This window comes from Myotis daubentonii, chromosome X, assembly GCF_963259705.1.
Source record: "Myotis daubentonii chromosome X, mMyoDau2.1, whole genome shotgun sequence".
NCBI lineage: Eukaryota > Metazoa > Chordata > Mammalia > Chiroptera > Vespertilionidae > Myotis > Myotis daubentonii.
In genome coordinates, this window is record NC_081861.1 from 53,504,521 (window position 1) to 53,527,855 (window position 23,335).

At 37.2% G+C, this 23,335-nt stretch overlaps 1 protein-coding gene across 2 annotated transcripts in view; it reads right to left on the bottom strand.

Annotated features, from left to right (window-relative positions):
* Nucleotides 1-23,335, bottom strand: part of TBC1D8B (TBC1 domain family member 8B) — a 73,816-nt gene that overhangs the window by 13,147 nt on the left and 37,334 nt on the right. Inside the window, exons 8-18 of one of the 2 annotated variants that reach the window (XM_059680131.1) lie at nucleotides 17,579-17,728; nucleotides 16,810-16,960; nucleotides 16,121-16,335; nucleotides 9,484-9,601; nucleotides 8,289-8,574; nucleotides 7,240-7,369; nucleotides 6,610-6,708; nucleotides 3,830-3,898; nucleotides 3,454-3,694; nucleotides 2,455-2,520; nucleotides 956-1,039 (exon numbers count right to left, since the gene is read on the bottom strand). In XM_059680131.1, the coding sequence (XP_059536114.1) occupies nucleotides 956-1,039; nucleotides 2,455-2,520; nucleotides 3,454-3,694; nucleotides 3,830-3,898; nucleotides 6,610-6,708; nucleotides 7,240-7,369; nucleotides 8,289-8,574; nucleotides 9,484-9,601; nucleotides 16,121-16,335; nucleotides 16,810-16,960; nucleotides 17,579-17,728 (1,609 nt within the window). The remainder of the gene's footprint in view (nucleotides 1-955; nucleotides 1,040-2,454; nucleotides 2,521-3,453; nucleotides 3,695-3,829; nucleotides 3,899-6,609; nucleotides 6,709-7,239; nucleotides 7,370-8,288; nucleotides 8,575-9,483; nucleotides 9,602-16,120; nucleotides 16,336-16,809; nucleotides 16,961-17,578; nucleotides 17,729-23,335) is intronic. The other variant, XM_059680132.1, reaches the window with a different exon arrangement.

Genomic DNA, 23,335 nt, shown 5'->3' on the forward strand with positions numbered 1-23,335 from the left:
TATGTTCAAACACTAACATGCAGTAAACATACATTAATCAGACATATTCCTCTATAAGACATTAGTATTTATGAAAAAGAAGCAAAGGACACAAAATAAGCTCATAAACCTTCCAAATTATGTCTTGGACACAGACTCATCCCTGTCTCCTAAACCTACAAGCCCAGAGACCATTATGGTGGAACAACCAGAACGACTGGTTGTTATGACACGCACTGACCACCAGAGGGCAGATGCTCAACACAGGAGCTGCCCCCGGTGGTCAATGCGCTCCCACAGCAGGAGTGCTGCTCAGCCAGAAGCCGTGTTCACGGCTGAGTGCAGTGGCAGTGGTGGGAGCCTCTCCTGCCTCCGCCCAGCAGCGCTAAGGAGCAGCAAGCCAAGCAGTAAGCCAAGCAGTAAGGAGCAAGCAGGCGGGTGTAAAGGAGCGGTGAGCCAAGTAGTATGTAGCGAGCAGGTGGGTGGTTAGGAGCAAGGAGTCCCGGATTGCAAGAGGGCGCAGGCTGGGCTGAGGAATCTCCCCCACCCCCGCATTAATTTTGTGCATCGGGCCTCTAGTTTAAAATAAGTATTTACTGTTTGAAGAATAGCTATGACCTTCAATAATCAAAGATTCTATTGCCTTCATTGTATTTTTAAATACGCATGAAAATGATCTGATATATTTTAGAAATTTCTGCAACATAAGTGGTAACAAACTGCATTTTCTTTCTAATTCTCCAGTAAATAAGAAATTCCATGCATCAAAACCAAAATGCAGTTTAGTCAGTCAAATATTTATGGAGTACTTAACATGCATTTAACATTGTGCTCAGTACTGGGGTAGCACAAAAGAATCATAAGGTATAATTACCCAAATTTTACTAGTGGTAGCTGGGTAAAGAATATTCAAGCCAGGAAGATCTCTATTGAGTGAGTAATTATCAAACAGATACATTTTTGAACAGATATTTACCATGGAGCTGACTGAAATAAAGTAATTCTTCCTCGGAAAGTTCATCTCCCTTTGAAGGGTCCATTAATTTCACTTCAGTATAAGCTGAAAACAGATTACCCAAATCAAATTTACTAACAATAAAGAACAGAAACAGGTCCTTTAACTTAAATCTGGGGGCAGAGATTTAAGTAAAGGGTTTCTATAAAAGACATACGAAGAAATGTGGAAGTAGTACTACTCTACTGTGTAGCAAGTAACAGGAAATACTTGATCACTTTGAGTTCTATTATTCCTCCTACTTACTTTTTTATAGTTTTCTGAGAGCCATTACAAGTTGAAATACGATAATCTAGCATTTGGAAATCTCTGAAAATGTGACCTCAACTATTTAAAAACATCTTCAAAAATAAGGAAAACATGAAGTTCAGTACTCTAACAGATATGTAATGTTCTTTCTATTTTTGATCCTCCTACTAAAAGCATATTTATTACATGATAATATTAGAAATTTTAATGGCAACTTGACTTAGTAATGAAAGTTCTTCAAAATTAAACTATTTGGTGTTTTGTCTTTTGTTTTTAATGCTGTGCTTGTGATCTGAGTGTGTAAAGAGTTAAAGATGGCTTTTAGATTCTTGGTTTGGTAAAAGCATGGTTTCTGGCTATCCTGGGAAGACTAAACGAGATCCCAAATGTAGCTTTAGACAGTGCTATTTGTTTTTGTGAATAACTATCTTTAGTTGAAAGCCTAAGACTGTTTTACTGTTTTCCAAAATATGGATCAGGCCTGGAAAAGTCAGCCTCTTAAGGTTAGTAGGAAACACTTAAGCAAACTGGAATGGTGTGGTCACATGGAGGCAGTATGGTGGAATAGACAGAAACATGAACTCTGGAGTCAGACCTCCATTTGAATCTCAGCCGTGTGATCTTTGGCAAGTAATTTAATATTTCTGACCCTTAGTCTCCTTATTGTCAAAATTGGAAGTATAATACCACTTTTCAGGAATATTGTGAGAATCAAATATAAGAATGCATGTAAAATAAATGCCTTGACAGAGCAAGTGTTTACTCAATAAATGGTAGCTTTAATTTATTTCCTTTTCCAAATGTTCACTATCACTGCCCTGGTCTCATTTTTCTGAATAATTTGTACTATTTCATAAGTTTGGCAGTTTGTTTAAAGTTAAATTCTACTCTCTAATGACAACAACAATAAAAATTCAACTTTACACCAATATTCAAATGATAGGTTGTTCTTATAGACAAACTATCACTAAATTGATAGGCCACTAACAGGAGGGAAATTTGTGAACCTATAAGTTATACAGATTCTCTTCCATAGATTTCACTGTATTTACATATCAGCAAAGTACTGGTAGTATGATCCATGGGCCACAATAAAGGAATAACCTTATATACTGAATACTGTTATTTGTTAAAATGGAATTATATTTGTAATTATACTTGTTAAAAGGCAGTCAACTCCTAAACATCATTAAAGACTGTTAAACTCTTACCTGGAGGAATATGCAGCTTAAAAAGTAGTTTAAGCTTCTCAGTAAAACTTCCATTGTACATTATGTCTGTTCAATAAAATTTAATTGCAAATAGTCACATATCCAAAGGACATTTAATCAATTCCACCAATAAGATAAATTAAGATACAGATATTAGTCAAGAATTAAAATTCAGAAACCTTCTATTACTTAAGCTAACAGTTAAATAAACACCCAGTCAGCTAGATCCTCTCCTTCTGGTGTGTAAGCAAAATCCACTTTATCAAGTGACAAAATGCTCTTCTGCTGATCTCCCTTCCCCCAAATTCCTCATTTGAGGAGAGAATTCTTCAAGGGACAATCCCTGACAAGAAAGTATGCTGGAGTGCTGTAAAAGAAAGGAATGATAAAACTTGTGGCCTATCTCCAGGTACATGTTTGTTGGATGTTTCTCTACTACTTTCCTTAGCTATGTGGTTGGATTTTTACTGAGGGAGAAAGTCCTCCTGAAGTACCCACGTGCTTGAGTGTAGGAAAATCAGGACATTCTCTTCATGTTAACTCTTAAAACATCCATATCTAACAATTTGCTTTTTTGGAAGGGTAGGCGCAAAATAAGACCGATATACTCAGACTTAGCAACAAACACAGAAAAAAAGTCCAGTCATTGCTAAAGCTGGAGACAATGTAACTCCGGCTGATAAAACTCTGACTAAAGCCCAGCTAGCGTGGCTTAGTGGTTGAACATCGACCTATGGACCAGGAGGTCATGGTTTGATTCTTGGTCAGGGCACATGCCCAGGTTGCGGGCCTGATCCCCAGTGTGGGGCATGCAGAAGGCAGCCAATTAATGATTCTCATCATTGATGTTTCTCTCTCTCCCTCTCCTTTCTTCTCTGAAATCAGTAAAAATGTATTTTTTAAAAATCTGACTAAATTGGCAGTAATAGGTAGTACAAATATTTTTGGGGTCCCTTTACTTTTTGCTTGAAAACAGAAAATTATTCAACATTATCTTACCAATTACAGAAGAGAATTCTTTGAAGTTGATAAGGCAGTCAGAGTTTTCATCCAACAATCGGAATGTCCATAAAGCTAGTGAGTCTCTGTTTGCAGAAGGAGCCCAGGGACTCAACAAGTGATATAACACTCGGAACTGCTGGCAGTCAATCTGATACTGTTCCAAATATGGCAAACTGGGGTCATGGTGCTTCAATACCGGACAACTCAAACACCAATAATAAGAAAAAAACAGCTCTTTCTATTAAAAACAAATAAAAAAGGAAAGTCATTAAAGTAAGCATGCCTGCTAAAATAAAGATAAAAATATTTAAGAGTAGTTGTGGTAAAAAATATATTACAAGACTATTATTTTTCATTTAAAGAAGAACAGTACCTTAAAGATGATATAAAGTTCATCCAATTCATGAAGGCTCAATTTCACATCTTGTGATACAACACGCAACTTTAAAAAGATTAAAAGCAATTTAGAATTTAACACTCCAGTATAGAAATTCTCTTTGAATCCATTTAGAAATCTCTCTCTGCCAGAGTAAAATACTTTCCTTCCAACTTTTAAATGGAGTAACAAAGGTAAATGCACCTAGTTTGCCCTTTAAAAAGGTTGTACATAGAAAACAGTTGAATTCTACTCTGATATGTCCAAAAGTATGAGTCAGTAACTTGGCCATTTAATAAAGCAATATAAACAAATCCATAGCTTTTACATACAGAGCAATAAACAAATTAGAAAATGTAAAGGAAAAAAAATGTCATTCATATTAGCAACAAAACCATCAAGAGCAAAGGAGTAGATAAATCCAACAAGAAACAATTAAGACCTATCTGATGAAAACTATAAATACTTACTAAGGACATTTAAAAAGGCATCATTAAAATGAATATTAAAAACTTTAAAAATATTTTATTAATTTCAGAGAGAAAGGGAGAGGAAGAGATAGAAACATAGATGATGAGAGAGAATCATTGATCAGCTGCCTTCTACACGCTCCACACTGGGGATCAAGTCCGCAACTTGGGCATGTGCCCTGACCAGGAATCGAAGCATGACCTCTTGGTTCATAGGTTGATGCTCAACCACTGAGCCACACCGGCCAGGCCCACTTTTTAATTGGATTGCTTGTTTTTCTTTTGTTGAGCTGTATAAGTACTTTATATATTTTTGAAATTACCCCTTATCAGATATGTTCTCCCATAGAGTGGTCCTCCTTTTCATTTTGATGCTGGTTTCTTTTGCTGTGCAGAAGCTTTTGAATGCATTTTTTTTAAAAAAAAAAATATTTTATTGATTTTTTACAGAGAGGAAGGGAGAGGGATAGAGAGCCAGAAACATCAATGAGAGAGAAACATCAATCAGCTGCCTCCTGCACGCCCCCCACTGGGGATGTGCCCGCAACCAAGGTACATGCCCTTGACCAGAATCGAACCCGGGACCCTTAAGTCTGTAGGCCGACACTCTATCCACTGAGCCAAACCGGTTCTGTTTTTTTTTTTTTTTCTTTCCAAACCAGTTCTGGCTGTGCAGAAGGTTTTATCATCAAGAAATCAACAAACAAGTGCTGGGGAGGATGTGGAGAAAAAGCAACCCTAGTACACTGTTGGTGGGAATGCAGACTGGTACAACCAGTATGGAAAATAGTGTGGAGTTTCCTCAAAAAATTAAAAATGGAACTGTCATTTGACCCAGTGATACGACTTCTACAAATATAACCTAAGAAGCCTGAAACACCAATCAGAAAGAATATATGCACCCCTATGTTCATAGCTGTGTTATTTACAATACCTAAGACCTAGAAATAGCTCAAGTGCCCATCAGTAGATGAACAGATAAAAAACCTGTGGTACATTTACACAATGGAATACTATACAGCTGATATAAAAGAAAGGTCTATTACCCTTTGAGACAACATGGAGGGACCTAGAGACTATTATGCTAAGCCAAATATGCCAGTCAGAGAAAGACAAGTATCATATGATCTCACTTAGATGTGGAATCTAATGAACAAAATAAACTTACAAACAAAATAGATCCAGAGGCATGGAAGCATGCAACAGACTGACTAATCTCAGAGGGAAGGGGGTTGGGAGGCGGGAAGAGATAAACCAAAGAACTTATATGCATATATGCATAACCCATGGACATAGACAATAGTGTGGTGAAGGCCTGGGGAGGGGGCAGGAGTGAGGAGAATGAGGTCCATGGGGGGAAAAAAGGGGAGACATCTATAATCAACAACAAAGATAATTTAAAAAAAAGATATATGAGGCTCTTTAAAGTCAAATAAATTTTAAACTATCCTTAAAAATGAGAGTATTTAAAAATACTGTTTTAGCCCTGGCTGGTTTGGCTCAGTGGATAGAGTGTCGGCCTGCGGACTGAAGGGTCCCAGGTTCGATTTCAGCCAAGGGCACATGCCCAGATTGCAGGCTCAATCCCCAGTAGGGGGCATGCAGGAGGCAGCTGATCAATGATACTCTCTCATCACTGATGTTTCTATCTCTCTCTCCCTCTCCCTTCCTCTCTGAAATCAATAAAAATATATTTTTTAAAAAATACTGCTTTAGACATTTCTCCCTTTATCTTAGTATCCAGGATTAGGGGCATTGACTACTATGTAGGTCAGCTGTTCTTATTGACAAAGCACATCACAAATACGTTATGCTTAAATGCCTATATCATAGTACTCACTATTGAAGGTCAAATAATACAAAACATGTTAGTGAAACCAATATAATGAACTGGGTGAAAAAGGTGAAGAGATTGAAAAGTACAGCTTAGTAGTTACAAAATAGTCATGGGGATGTAAAGTACAGTATAGGGACTATAGTCAACAATACTCTAATAACTATGAATGGGTACTGTAAATATTGGGGGAAACATTTTGTAAAGTATGATTGTCTAACCACTATGCTGTACACCTACAACTAATACAAATCATATTAAATGTAAATTGTGATTAAATAAAATAAAGAAAGCAATTCCCCCAAAAGAAAATAACTTATTTCCTCTCAAAAATTTATAAGCTAAGCAGTAGCAAGAACCTACCTAAAAGTTTAGTTTCTCTCATTTTCTTTACATAGAATAATTTTTAAAAGGAAATTGAAGAAAAAACTGTCACTCCAACTGGTATCCCCCATTGGGTAGTGGGTACTCACCACATTCTGCTTTGTTGTTTCCTCTAGAGTCTGTATTACATACAACCTATTTCGACAGCGCATGCTGTGTATATCTTCACAACGAATATTACCATATTTCTGCAAGAAATATGATTTTGGTAAACACTCATTCATAATAAACATCCACTTCTCTTACAACTGAATTTCATCAGATTCAATTCCCAGAGGCTTTCATTCTATTTCTAGCTACTTTCTTAACTTGTTCAGTGATTATGCAAATTTTCACCTCCACATTTCATTTTCTCTACATATTCACTGGAGAGAATTCCATCTACTATGTGTCAAGAATAAGTACAAGAACATTAGTATAATTCTTAGTCTCTAAGAAGAGAATAATTTTCTCCTTTTTATATAGTGACAGATATTTAAAAGTGGTAATTATTTGTGAAAGCAAGTGATAGTTTCATTTAATGAAAAGCAAATGGAAGGAGAGGAGGCTGCATAACCTAGGAACAGTTCACAGAATTCATTGTTAAAGTGAAGTCGTATTTTAAAATTATATCTTTACTTGTATTATTACCTTACTCTTAATATACCACTAGAGACATAACTATAGTATCCATTATTTTAAATATGCTATGCAATTATATATTTATATTAGAAACTTACCTCATTTGACTCTCTAATCAAATCTGTAATATCCACTCTAATATGACTGCTTTTTTCATCACTCACATTTGAACCCTGCTGAACACTTGAAGGCAATGGGCTATCCTTATTAGTGATACTGTCAAAGAACCTATCCAAAAGTGATAGTAATACAAGAATTAGTAGAAGTAAAATACAGAGAAATGACAGCTAAATTCTCCATAGTTAGTCAGAGGTTAATGTCAACTGAGAGGACAAGGGACAGTTTTATGAAGAAGTAAAATTTGAAGATGGTTTGGAATTAGGAAGACATAGGAATGGGGAATGGGATGGCGAAGTAATTATTTCAGAGGTGGGGAGTAGAACATGATGAAAACAAACAGGCTCAGAGTAACCTGAGAGTACTCAGAAAATACCACATAGCCCAGTAAGGATGGGATATAGGGTATGTAGAGGCATGTAAGGAGAAATAAGTTAAGAATAGGTACATCAAAGCCTTAACATAGTGAGTTCTAAATGTTAGAATGGGGTATTTATATTTCATGGGTATATAATGGGATTTGGTGCACCATTACAACAGTTACCCAATGAAATATTCATTCATTTAACATATACATACCTAGTGTATATGCAAACACACACATACACACACCCCACAGTGTTTTAACACAAAACAGCATTCAAAGAAAAGACAATAGGAAAATAAAGCTCAGTCTACCACTTAGAAAACAGAACAATTTTCCTCAGTGGATATTTAACATTATCAACTACCCATTCCCCTTCAAATTACTTTTACCCAGTGACACTTTATAGTTTAAACTGGGACTATGAAAATCCCAGAATAACAAATCAACAATATTAGTGGCTTACTTCAAAGTGATTTACTTTTGTTATATTCTAAGTGGAAACAGAGGAGTGGATTTTAGGAGTAGCTTTCTCATTCAACTAGCTTTGTGACTTTGGGCAAATTGCTTCAAGTTTCTAGGCTTAGGTTCCTCACCTATAAAGGAATTAAACAACATAATCTCTAAGGGGCTCTCCAGATTTAAATGTTATGGTTCTTATAGTACCTGTTTAAAGCTGTCACAGCTTCAGCATCATCTTTACATGCCAGCAGTTTGTCTAAATTATAGTCAAGTATTGCCAATCCTAGTTGTAAAATGGCCTTTATTCCATCATAGAAGAAACAGTCCACCACATTCACTGCACTTTCAATAGGTAGTACACTAATAAAAAGTGTGAGGAACCATGAGAGAGAAACTGAAGAAAAGAATGTCATATCAGTCATGTGTTCTGTTAGCTGGGGAAGGTGATCCCTGATAAGTTCTTCAAAGACCGCCTGATCTACCAAGGCACCTGGAGAACATAAAAAGAAGTTTAAAAATGAATACCTTTCAAAAGGATTTGTTACCAATACTTCCCACGTCTATTAGTATTCTGATAAACCTCATTTTTCTTCCTTAAATTATGAACTTCGTCAGTGCCTTTTCTATATTTTACAAATCTCTTTATCTATTAATAGAGTGTCTTGCATCAAAAAACACTTGAGAAACTCAGTTCAAATTCATTTGAACAATTATTTATTGAATTGTTACTATGCACAAAAACCTGTAATACACCAATTAATGAAATGGTCTCAACTTCAATAAGCTTAATATCTAGTAGAACTTAAGATAAATACACAAATAACTAAAATGAAAGACCATGCAATCAATGATCTAGCCATGATTCTGAAGGTTTCTGAGAGTACAAGGGAGAGACCATCTATGGTTTTAAGGCAGGGGAATCATAGATCTATAAATATTTGATTACTGAAGAAAATATTATACAATTAAGAAACCAAAAACTTGGTCTTTCTTTCAAACCTTTCAAATATCTATAAAATTCACATAAATGTGGAGATTTTAAGCTGACTAAAACCTCTTATCAAGAAACTATTAAAAATTATACAGCAGCTCTTGATGCTTTAGATCATCATTGTTTTAGAAATACAGAGAGAGTAAACTTAAAATTTCTATTTTATTAAGAAACAGACCAGGTACTTTTTTAAAGCAACGTAGTAAACAATCTTCCCAATTATTATTCAGTGTAAAAAATTCTTTACTTGAGCGTGCCTATGAATGTGACATATTCATATTGCTTGCATTTTGTATATTCTAAAACCTAATTGATCTGTTCTTCCATTTAATAATTGGATAGACAAGAGGCATATAAATTGTTTAGAAAAGAAATATGTGTTTTTTTCATGTGGTTTTTGTTTTTTACCAATGATTCGACGATTAAAATAATCAGGCAACATTCGTTCACATACAGCAACCAGAAGCCAAAATGCTTCTTCCTCTTTTGCATACAGAAGCAACACTGAAGTCAAAATGTTCATTGCCTAAAATTCATAAAGAAATGAAAAACAGTCACTTAGATGATTCATTCATTTAAACTACTTCTCAAAAGAATTCTGTATTGCTAAGTTTCAATGAATAAATAGAATTGATATGTAATCCTTATGGGTACTCCACCCATGATGAATGAATCTGTGGCAGAGAGAGCTAGCTATCAACCATAATCCATACCCCCTTCTTCCATAGTGTCTGTGCTCAGCAGCACAACATTCTGCAGACTTCTTTGTAAATAGGTATGACCAAGAGACAAGATCCTCCAATAGAATGTAGGTGAGACATCAAAATTACAACTAAATTACAGAACAACCATCATTCAGAACCATCTGAAATCTGGCTGAATGGAGGTCATACAACTAGGGAATTAAAAAAGAAGACATATCGAGATTGGTGGAGGGGTGGAGACATGGAACAGGCTGGCCCCACACCCATGTGTGTTGGATAAAAACTGGGAGGGATATCTCAGCTGCAGAGATGCCCCCTGAGGTACAAGGGGTTCTATCCCCACACTAGACCCTGAGCCCAAGGTTCCAGCACCAGAAGAGAAGTCCCCACATCTTCTGGCTGCAAAAATAGTAATGGAGATTGAGGCTGAGGGAGACAGGGCATGGGGGGGGTTAGGGGGGGAGCTGCTGAGTCCCAGCTAGTTCCTCTTGAGCACAGACTTAATTGGACTCACTCCCTTTGAGCTCCAGCACTGGGGCAGCAACTCAAAAAGTATCCAAGCCTGGCTGGTGTGGCTCAGTGGTTGAGTGTTGAGCAATTTCTGGTTTGATTCCTGGTGAGGGCACATGCCTGGGTTGCAAGCTTGATCTCCAGTAGGGGGTGTGCAGGAGGCAGCCGATCAATGTTTCTCATCAATGTTTCTATCTTTCTCCCTTGCCCTTCCTTTCTCTCTCTAATAAATAAAAACATAATTTTTTAAAAAGGCATCCAAGACATACGAGTAAGAACTGGATTGTTCGACATCAAGGCAGAGCTGGGGAGGGGGCACAGCTTTCTCAGACAGAAGTGCTTGCAGAGGCCACTATTCCTTTGATGAGCCCCCACCCCTACAGAGTCAGCAGGCCCACACCAAGAAACATCATAATTAAAATATAAAAGTTTAAAGACAAAGAGAGAACCATATCTGAGACTCCATTAACCTGGATCACACTGTTTGCCCCACCCTGATGCCCCACCCTACCCCAACCAACTTTCCGGCCCACCCAAGGGGTTTCTAGTGGTTTTTCCATACAATTGGCCTGTCTTGGCTCATGCTTCAGGTTTGCCTAAAATCTCTCAAATAAGCAAGCATCTGACCTTGTTTTGCCCCATATCTCTTGCTAAATGGCCCCAGGACTGGCACTAGTAGCAGCTGGCCTTGGTTAGCAGCTTGGCCTCACTTGGGCACCTCTAAGCCTAGCACAGTGCTGATGGATTTGTAGCTCATGTGGGTGGCCTCGGGCAGAACACAGGAAGCAGCTGAACTCAGCCTGTACCTCCTTGGAGGCCCCAGAGCTGGCACCCATTGAACAGCTTCAGACCATGTCGAAGAACCACACAACCACCTCCACAAGTGACACACTCAAGGAGTGAACTCAGCGGCCACTAGAGCCCAGCTGAAGTAATCCCTACTCTATGAAGTGGGTCCCTGCAGAGCTGATCCTCTAAGGTATTCGGTAGTCAGTGGTTGCAGCAAGTCCTTACAGCTAATTGGCCTAGAGGTAAATCCTCCCCTCCCCCCCTCCACACTGACGTGCCAACAGCCATCATGGCTCAACTACAACATGAGGGTATATACAGCCCAAGGGGAGTATGCCTTGAGTAATCAGCTTGAGTGATTGGGGTGGCTGTGCTATTGGACTCTGCAGAACCCCTACCACATCAGACCACTCTGCCAAGCCTGGGAGACACAGCACCTCTACCTAATACAAAGAAACAACTACAGGGAGGCTGCCAAAATGAGGAGACAAAGAAACATGTCCTAAATGAAAGAACAGAACAAAGCTCCAGAAAAAGAAATAAACAAAATAGAGACAAGCAATACACCAGATACAGAGTTCAAAACACTGGTTATAAGGATGCTCCATGATCTAAGAACTTCAGCAGCATAAAAAAGGAGCAGTCAGAAATGAAGGATACACTAACTGAAATAAAGAATAATTTACAGGGAATTAACAGTAGAGTACATGAAACTGAGAATCAAATCAGGGATTTGGAATATAAGGAAGCAAAACATGCCCAATCAAAATAGCGAAAAGAAAAAAGAATTAAAAAAAATAAGTATAGTGTAAGGAACCTGTGGGACAACTTCAAGAGTACCAAATTACATACCATGGAGGTACCAGAAAGAGAAGAGAGCAAAAAAATTGAAAACCTATTTGAAAAAAATAATGACGGAAAACGTCCCTATATTGAAGGAAATATACATACAAGTCCAGGAAGCACAGAGTCCCAAAGATGAACCCAAAGAGGCCCAGACTAAGAAACATCATAATTAAAATACAAAAGTTTAAAGATAAAGAGAGAATCTTAAAACCAGCAAGAGAAAAGCAGTTTATTACCTACAAGGGAGCTCCCATAAAAATGTCAGCTCATATCTCAACAGAAATGTTACAGGCCAGAAGGGATTGGCATGAAATTTTCAAAGTGATGAAAAGCAAGGGCTTAAAACCAAGATTACACTACCCAGCAATGCTATCATTTATAATCGAAGGACAGATAAAGAGCTTCCTAGATAAGAAAAAACTAAAGGGGTTCATCACCAGCAAACCAGAATTATATGAAAGATTAAAGCAGCGGTTCTCAACCTGTGGGTCGCGACCCCTTTGGGGGTCGAATGACTCTTTCACAGGGGTCACCTAAATACATCCTGTATATCAGATATTTACATTATGATTCATAACAGTAGCAAAATTACAGTTATTAAGTAGCAACAAAAATAATTTTATGGTTGGGGTCACCACAACATGAGGAACTGTATTAAAGGGTCACGGCATTAGGAAGGTTGAGAACCACTGGATTAAAGGGTCTTCTTTAAGAAAAAAAAGATAAAAAATATGAATGATCAAACAGCAATAAAGACATATCTATCAACATTGGAATAGAAAAAACAAATTATACAAACAAGCAGAACAAAAACAGACTCATAGATACAGAGAACATTTTGATGGCTGCCAGATGGGAGGGGGTTTGGGGTATGGATGGAAAAAGTGAAGGGATTAAGGAGTTCAAATTGGGAGATTTCAAGATGGTGGCTGGGAGGATGGCAGTGAGGGAGAGAGTGTGAGTGAGTGAGGGAGCAAAAGGGGAGTGTGTGGACATGGTTTGTGTGTGTGTGTGTGTGTGTGTGTGTGTGTGTGTGTGTCACTGAGGGACAGCTAGATCTCACAGGACCTATGGAGGCTGGAGGAATGGGATCACATAGCCTGGCAGTCTCTGTGATTGCTGTAATTTCTCCTGGAACACTGGCTCTGCTGCAGAGGCAGTGACATCTTGAAGGGGAGAGCTGCTGTGACTGGGATGCAAATCAAAACAACATTGATGTACCATCTCTCACCTGTCAGAATGGCTATCATCAACAAATCAACATATAACAAGTGCTGGAGAGGATGCGGAGAAAAAGAACCCCTCTTGCACTGCTGGTGGGAAGGCAGACAGGTGTAGCCACTGTGGAAAACAGTATGGCGTTTTCTCAAAAAATAAAAAATGGAACTTCCATTTGACCCATTAATCCCACTTCTACCAATATATCCCAAGAAAACAGAAACACCAATCAGAAAGGATATATGCACTCCTATGTTAATAGCAGCACAATTCATAATAGCTAAGATTTGGAAACAGCTTATGTGCCCATCAGCAGATGCGTGGAGAGAAAAATGTGGTACATCTATACAATGGAATACTATGCTGCTCTAAAAAAGAAGGAATTCTTACCATTTGCAACAGCATGGATGGAACTGGAAAGCATTATGCTAAGCAAAATAAGCCAGTCAGAGAAAGATAAATATCACATGGTCTCACTCATTTGTGGAATATAATGAACAACATAAACTGATGAACAAAAATAGAACCAGAGTCATAGAGGCACCAAATAGCCTGTCCAATCTATGAGGGAAGGCAGGGGTGAGGGGGTTAAGAGATCAACCAAAGGACTTGTAGACATGCACATGAGCATAACCAATGGACACAGACAGGGAGGCGGGGGAGTGAGGGGATGTGCTGGGGGGTGGAGGCAGATGGAGAGAGGTCAATGGGGGGAAAAGCAGGTTTATGTAGTACTTTAAACAATAAAGAATTTAAATTTAAAAAAATAAGTACAAATTGGTTGTCACAGAATAGTTGTGGGGATGTAAAGTACAGCATAGGGAATATAGTCAATACTATTCCAATAACTATGTATGGTGACAGATGAGTGTGAGATTTATAAGGATGATCACTTAGTAAGTTATGTAATATGTATGTCAACTATAATTAAAAAATAAAAAAAAAGAATGTAGGTGAAATGAGGTATGCACTTTCCAGGCCTAGATAGAATCTCCCACAATTTTGTCTCCATACTTTCTCCTCTTTCCTCTGAGTAGTAATAGCAATAAAAGAGCACCTTGGAAGCCATGTTTTAAAGATTATCAAGCCTGCTACTAGCTTAAGTCCTTGAATAATCTCATGGAGAGCTGCCTACTGACTTAAAAACCCACTCATCTCTGTTTATTCCTTTAAGTAAACTTTTATGTTTAGAGATATTACCTGTTTGAAATTATTTGTGTCACTGTCTAACATATCCTAATAAATATGGTGTGCTCCTAAAGGATTTTTTCCTATGATTATGCAACTGCCTACAAAATAAAATTCAAACTCCTGACCAATCCTAAGGTACTTTAGTAATTATTTTTCTCCAGTCACTTTGCTTCATTCATCATACTTTCACTAAACAGAACAGGGTCTTATATACATTTCACATTTACCTTTATATGTGCTTGTTTAGACTGATCCCTTCATCTGCTATGTTCTTTCATTCCATCTCCATAGAACTAAAATTCATAATTTTCAAGACCTACAAATGCTACCTGTTCCATGAAACCTTCTCTGATTCCTCTAGATCAGGGTGGGGAACATCTGGCCCCCCAGACCATATAAGGCTCACGAAATAATTTGGCTTGGCCCTGCCAAGGCATTAGGGGTGAGTTAAACATTTGACCACATATAGCAGGCTAATTTTTAAAAATATATTTTTAGTGATTTCAGAGAGGAAGGGAGAGGGAGAGAGAGATAGAAACATCAATGATAAGAGAGAATCATTGATCGGCTGCCTCTTGCACACCCCCTACTGGGGATCTAGCCCGCAACTCAGGCATGTGCCCTGACCAGGAATCGAACCATGACCTCCTGGTTCATAGGTTGACACTCAACCACTGAGCCAGCCAGTCAAGCAGCAGGCTAATTTTTAAGTTGATAATTTTGTATGGCCCTCGAATGAGGTCATAAATATCCAAATGGCCCTTGGCAAACAAAGAAAAGGTTCCCCACCCCTGCTCTAGATGAAAATAATTTTCCTTATTTTAAATCCTGCCAGGACTTTATATTTCTCTAACAATCTTCCTCATTTTTTTTTCGTTTGCCAACAAGTATGTTTTAATACCTACTAGTCTATATACTTTTAAGGGCAAGATTTTTATCTGATTCATCTTTATATAGTCTTTGGCACCTAAACTATATATATATATATATATATATATATATATATATATATATATATATATATTTTATATTGAACACATAAAAGGAAGTATATTTAAAAAAATTGGTCAAACTGTCCTGTTAGTTAGCATTTTAAAGGAATTTACAGGGCTGTTATAGATTATTCTTTTGGAATAATTCAGTTTATAGCAAATGCCTAAACTGGTTTCTTCATTGCACATTATATTCTCTTAAAATGGGTGCTTTTAAAACAATTAAATACATTTTAAAAATCCTCATTTCTTTGCTTAATTAAAATGTTAATACTCTCAGACAACACAGATCTGAAATGGTGAAACAAGCAATTCCCCCTCCCACCTTACAACAAATTAAACTGAGACAAAATTACAAACACATTTCACTATATGATTATTATTAACAAAAATCAGTTTTGTTTTTGTTGTTGTTTTTTTTTAATAAAGATGCCCAAAATGCAAGGGATGTGCATAGGTTTTACAACTTAGTCATAATAGCATGTTATTCTTATTTCCTGGGTGTGCCCTGTGAACGGAATGTACTTGGCTGTAATTACAGATCGTTTTGTCCAACACAGACACGAAACTATATTTTTTAAAGAGCAGGGATTCAGTAAACATTGGTTAAATATAAAAACAAATTAATAAAATGTCAATAATCCTAAATATTATCACTATCATTCTACTTAGATTAATAATATGCACTATTAATTAAAACTCAACCTCTGTACTTTTCAAACTATTTGAGTTGGATTTGATGTGATTTTTATCACTTGGAACATTAACACAGTTTTGTTCATAACAAAGTCATACCTGGCAGTATCCAATTTTGGGATTCCTGTATGCATAAGCAGTGAGTACTCGCCTCAGAGCAGATATGCCAGTGTCACTCTGAAAGGCTGGGTGCTCAGGCAGGGAGCGACGTAAATCACGTTCAATTTCTTCAGTAGCCAAATTGCAGGTCCCTAAGGACTGTTCAACCACTTTAGCATAATAGCCAGGATGAGCAGCCATATCATTAACAGCGCCTGTAAAGATGATTACATTAACACACAAAAGAAGAGGAATGTATTTAAACTACTTCTTGCATATATACATGAAGAATTGGAATACCTTTAAATTTAGCTTTATGCTCAAGTGATATCTGAGTACAAACGAAAGAAAAACCTTCACCCTAGAATCTATAACATGAGTACAACACCAATCTTATCCAACAGAATAACATTTTCATGAACCGTTTTTCCTCTTAACTTTCCTTTGACACTAGAGATAGAGATCCCTCTGACCAATTAGCTATAACTTGCCTAATTAAATAATCTGCTTAGACAATGGATGTGTTCATATATCAGTAAGTACACAAAACTAACATTCCTTCTGTGATTAGTCTGGATTCATGATGAATGACTTTATCCTAGCCATCTTTGCAATTATTTTTAGGTAGCTTGGTGCATAAGTCCTAGAAGGGGCATAATTAATGTCTGCTAAATAAATAAATGTAATACCTGAAAAAAGCATCCAGAGCTCTCCTCTTAAGGTCTCTGGAATCCCTCTTATAACCAGATCTCGAGTCTTTTTAGTCCGAAACATGGTAACACCACGCCCACATTCTGAAAATAGGATGTTCCATGACTGTTCCTTCATCTTTTCTTTCAACTATAACAACAACAAAAAATCTAAGCAACTAAACATAATGAGACATTAACTTCTTTCAAATAAATTGATAGCTCTCATCATCATGAAATAATACGTTTGGAAATCAAGATTATAGAAACTCAAAATCAGTATTCAGATGGGCCCCAAACTGGTCTACTGTCATCACAAAAATCTTTTAAATCCATGTGAGCATAACAGATTTAATTTACTATTTTAATGCTTAGCTAAACTCATATAAAATGGGAATATCAATACTTTTAGGAGGTAAAGGTTTGAACCATCAATCTCCCCAAATAACCTTGATTAGGACTGATTATTAGAAATATGTACAATTAAAGCCCAATGTTCAACTTTTATCCTTTATCTTAATTCATGGTAACAGTCCTTTTGTGTAATGGAACCAAACAAGTTACATAGAAGTACCTGCTGGAAAACCTTTTCAAGCTCCAAAAGAGTGTTCAATTGTGGTACCTTCTAGTCCAGTGGTCGCCAACCAGTGGTCCGTAGACCACTGGTGGTCTCTGAGGTCCAAAAGGTTGGCGACCACTGTTCTGTTCTAAGATTTTTATTTTTAATCAAGTGTTTCAGTCCATAGTAATAAATATTTTGTTTCTGTACCATTTTGGAATTAAGAGTCTCCATATTCTGAGGGTGATATACTGTCATTAAAGCTTCGGTGTTCACAGTTTCACTGTATTCCCTTTGACATGGCAAAGATTGTACCTCAATATTATCAGATGGATCTGTAGAATGAGAACTAATAGGAACCTGAAAAAGAAAGAATGTAACTGTCCCAAATGTATGCTTACTAGTTTTTGCAAAAAGAAAAAGTGATGTTGTATCTATCATTTATAAACCACAATTTATATGCATAATAAATATTTCAAAAGCAATATTTCAAGGAGACCAGGAGACATTGTTTTTCTATCAAAACTAGAGACACAACAAATTACTATCTGTAACAGAAAACTCAGGACCTAAGTGAACCAAACCACTCCCCTACAACAGCAATAAAATACTCGCAAAACATTGGGAGAAAAACAACACACAGAACATAGGAAATTAACCAAAGCCACAGAACGAATGGAAAAGCATCAATTGAAGTAAAACAAATGAATATCAACAAGAACACTCCAGGCTGTGAAATTTTAATTTGGGGCTATTCCTATCTGCTACCCTCTCAAGCACAGAGGTGTGGTAGCCATGAAAGCCAGCATCATCATAGCCAAGGATGTTTCATTGGAGCTTCACTAAAATTCCCATCCCTTGGACACAGTCAGTATTTTGACCAGCGGTTCTCAACCTGTGGGCCGCGACCATCGGAAAACACATATAGCATATCAGATATTTACATTACGATTCATAACAGTAGCAAAATTACAGTTATGAAGTAGCAATGAAAATAATTTTATGGTTGGGGGTCACCACAACATGAGGAACTGTTTTGAAGGATCACAGCATTAGGAAGGTTGAGAACCACTGATTTTGACCAAAGTATCACCTCCCTGGAAAATCTCCATTTCCAGGGTGTTATCATTTCATTTGATTCAGACCTCAGCTCTGTTAGGAAAAAAACGTAGCAATATGCTAATTACATCACAACTGTCTAAACCTAATTATGTATGTGGAAAACAAAAGCCTGGCTAGAAACTTAAAAGGAAGGCCTGGAGAATTAGATGGCCATAAGGAACTTTGAAAGGTTCGAACATATTCTTGGGGATCTAAATGTATACGTGCATGTGCAGGACTATGAACCTGCCCAAGAAAAGAAAGAGACAGAAGAAAAGATCCCAGTCACTCAACTCTGGCTGACTTTGGAAGTAAGAAATGAAAGCTAAGACTGATTTATAAGTTTATACCCAAAAGTTTGAGGTATATCTTCACACAAAGATCCCCTTGGCAAAAGGTGGTAAACTTAATGGTTTAAGGCATTTAAAGAAATCTTCTGATCTATCCTTCACTGACCACCAATTTATACTGACCCAGTGGCTGATCCAAGCAACCCAGGCTTAAAAATAAAAATAAGAAATATGAACAACAACAAAAAAAGCAAACCATTAAAAATGTCCCTGAGGAGCCCAGTTTTTGGATTTTGTAAACTAAAAATGTAAAGCAGCTATTATAAATAGATTCAAAGAACTAAAGGAAACTTAAAAAAAAATAAAGAATTCAGTTAAAAAGTGGGCAAAACATGCCCTGGCCAGGTAGCTCAGGTGCTTATAACATCATCCCGATATGCCAAAGTTGAGGGTTCGATTCCTAGTCAGGGCACATACAAAAATCAACCAATGAATGCATAAATAAGTGGAACAACAAATGGATGTTTCTCTATCTCTCTCTTCCACTCTCTCTAAAAATCAATTTTAAAAAAAATGTAAAAAAGATTATTTATTAAAAATACAGAGAGATAAAATGGATACATATGTAATACCCTTTGTAATACTTTAAGCAATAAAAAAAAATAAAAAATAAAAATAAAAATACAGAGAGATCCAAGATGGCAGTGGATTAGTTGGAAGCTATACTAACCTCCTCCCAAGACCAAACTGGAATTACAACTAAATAATACAAAAATCATCCTGAATAACCAACTGAAGACTAGCTGGAGAGAAGCCTTATTAATCAAGGACTTATAGAGGTAGCCATATTGAGACTGGTAGGAAGTATGGAGGCATGAGAGGCCTGGCTGGGCTCCTATGGGGATATCTCAATTGTTGGGGGTTCCCCCTGAAAAGTTTGGGGTCTAAACCCCAAGACAGGTTCCCAAGCCTAGAGCACCAGAACCAGAAATGGTGCTCACTTAAAACATCCTGCTATGAAAAGCAGCATGATCTCTGTTTGCCAGGGCATCCTCTTAAAGGGCCAACAGAAAAAAATTTATTTACAGCCACTCATATCAAGCAACTTCCCTGACCATAATGCTCTGAAACTAGAAATCAATCACAAGAAGAAAACTGAAAAAACACACAAAAATATGGAGGCTAAGTAACATGTAACTATACAATGAATGAGTTAGCAATGAGATCAAGGAAGAAACCAAAAGATACCTTGAAACGAATGAAAATGAGAACACACAACCCAAAATCTGTGGGATACATGGAAAGCAGTCCTTAGGGGGAAAATCATAGCATTACAGGCCTATCTCAAGAAAGAAGAAAAAGGTCAAATAAACATTCTAACTTTACACTTAAAGGTATTAGGAAAAGAACAACAAAGAAAGCCTAAAGTGAGTAGGAGGAAGAAAAAAGAAAATAATAAAGTTCAGAGCAGAAATAAAAGGAGTAAAAACAAAAACAATAAAAAAGATCAATGAAACCAAGATCTAGTTGTTTGATAAGATAAACAATGACAAACCTTTAACCAGACTCATCAAGAAAAAAGACAAAGGATCCAAATAAATAATATAAAAAATGAAAGAACAACTGAAACCAAAGAAATAGAAAGGACTGTAAGAAAACTACTTTTTTTAATCCTCACCCGAGGATGTTTTTCTATTGATCTTTTAGAGAGAGTGGTAGAAAACATTATAAACAACTATGCCAACAAATTTATATGGAACCACAAAAGACCCCCTATAGCAGCGGTTCAAAACCTGTGGGTCGCGACCCTTTGGGGGTCGAACGACCTTTTCACAGGGGTCGCCTAAGACCATCGGAAAACACATATATAATTACATATTGTTTTTGTGATTAATCACTATGCTTTAATTATGTTTAATTTGTAACAATGAAAATACAACCTGCATATCAGATATTTACATTACGATTCATAACAGTAGCAAAATTACAGTTATGAAGTAGCAACGAAAATGATTTTATGGTTGGGGGTCACCACAACATGAGGAACTGTATTAAAGGGTCACGGCAATAGGAAGGTTGAGAACCACTGCTCTATAGCAACAGTGACCTTGAGAAAGAACAAAGTTGTAGGTATCATGTTACCTAATATCAAACTATACTACAAGACCATAGTAATCAAACCAGCATGGTAATGGCAAAAAACAGACACATAGATCAATTGCACAGAATAAAGAGCCCAGAAATAAATGCCTTTATAGTCAATATTTGACAAAGGGGGCAAAAACATACAATGGGGTAAAGATAGTCTATTAAATAAATCGTGTTAGGAAAGTTGGACCGATACATGCAAAAAATGAAACTAGACCACTCTCTTACACCACACAGAAGAATAAACTCAAAATAGATTAATTTAAGACTCAAAACCGTAAAACTCCCGGGAGAAAACACAAGACAGGAAAATCACTGACATTTCTCTTAGAAGTATTTTTCTTTTGTAATGTATCTCCTCTGCTATGGAAACAAAGAAAAATTATGAACAAATAGGACTACATCAAACTAAAAAGTTTTTGCATAACAAAGGAACTCATCAACAAAACAAAAATACAACCTACTGAATGAGGAAAGGTATTTGTCAATGATACAACTGATAAGGGGTTAATATCCAAAATTTATAAAGAACTCAGACAACTCAACAGCAAAAAACACAGACAATCCAATTAAAACATGGGCCTGGCTGGGTGGCTTGTTGGTTGGAGCAATGTCTCATACACCAAAAGGTGGCAGGTTCAATTTCCAGCCAGGGCACATACCTAGGTTGTTGGTTCAATCCCAGGTCAGGCTGCATATGGGAGACAGCCAATTGATGTGTCTGTCTGTCTGTCTCTCTCTCTCTCTCTTCAATAAAGAATATATCTTCAGGTGAGGATTAAAAAACAAAGGACAGAGGAACTAAATAGACATTTATCCAAAGAAGATATACAGATGGCCATTCAACATATAAAAAGATGCTGAACACCACTAATCATCAGAGAAATACAAATTAAAACCACAATGAGATACCACCTGTCAGAATCGCTATTATCAATAAATCAACACACAAGTTTTGGTGATAATGTGAAGAAAAGGGAAGCCTAATGCATTGTTGGTGGTATTTCAGATTGGTGCAGCCACTGTGGAAAACGGCATGGAGTTACCTCAGAAAATAAAAAACGTAAAGTATATATGCAACCCTATGCTCATTGCAGCACTGTTTACAATAGTCAAAAAATGGAAGTGACCCAAGTGTCATCAATAGAGGAATGGATAAGAAAATTGTGATACATATCCTATATAATAAAAGGCTAATATGCAAATTGACTGAACGGTGGAACAATCAGTCACAATGATACACACTGACCACCAGGCAGCAGACGCTCAACACAGGAGCAGCACCCTGGTGGTCAGTGTGCTCCCACAGGGGGAGCACTGCTCAGCCAGAAGCCGGGCTCAAGCCTAAGCCATCAGTTGGACATCCCACGAGGGCTACCAGACTGTGAGAGGGCACAGGCCAGGCTGAGGGACCGCCCCACAGAGTGCACAAATTTCGTGCACCAGGCAACAAATGGATGTTTCTCTATCTCTCTCTTCCACTTTCTCTAAAATCAATTTTAAAAAATGAAAAAAATGTAGTTAGTGTAGCTTCCAACTAATTCACTGCCATTTTGGATCTCTCTTTATTTTTAATTTACATACACGCACACATACACACACACAATGGAATATTACTTGGCCATAAAAATGAATGAAATCTTATAATTTGCAACAGCATCGATGGACCTAGAGGGTATTATGCTAAGTGAAATAAGTCCTTCAGGGAAAGAAAAATACCACATGATTTCACTTATATGTGAAATCTAAAGAAAGAGAAAACAAAATTGAAAAAGATGAAGAGATTGCGAAGTACAAATTGATAGTTACAAAATAATCATGGGGATATAAAATACAGCATAGAGAATATAGTCAATAATATTGTAATAACTATGTATGGTGCCAGGTGAAAAGATCAAGAGGTACAAATTGGGCCCAGGCAGTGTTGCTCAGTGGTTGAGCATCACCTATGAACCGGGAAGTCACGGTTCGATTCCTGGTCAGGGCACATGCCTAGGGTTGTGGGCTTATCCCCAATGGAGGGTGTGCAGGAGGCAACCAGTCTATGATTCTTTCTCATCATTGATGTTTCTATCTCTCTCTCCCTCTCCCTTTCTCTCTGAAATCAATAAAAAGGTATTTTCAAAAAGAAGTAAAAATTGGTAGTTACAAAATAATCATAGGGCCCTAGCTGATTCTCAGTGGTTAGAACATCACAGGTTCGATTTCAGTCAAGGGCATATACTTCGGTTACAAGCTTGATCCCTAGCGTTGGTCGGGGTGATTGTGGGAGGCAATCAATTGATGTGTCTCTCATATCGATGTTTCTCTCTCTCTCTGTCTCTCCCCATCCCTTCCACTCTCTCTAGAAATCAATGGAAAAAATATCCTCAGGTGAGGATTAACAACAACAAAATAATAATAATAATTATAATAGTAATAATAATAA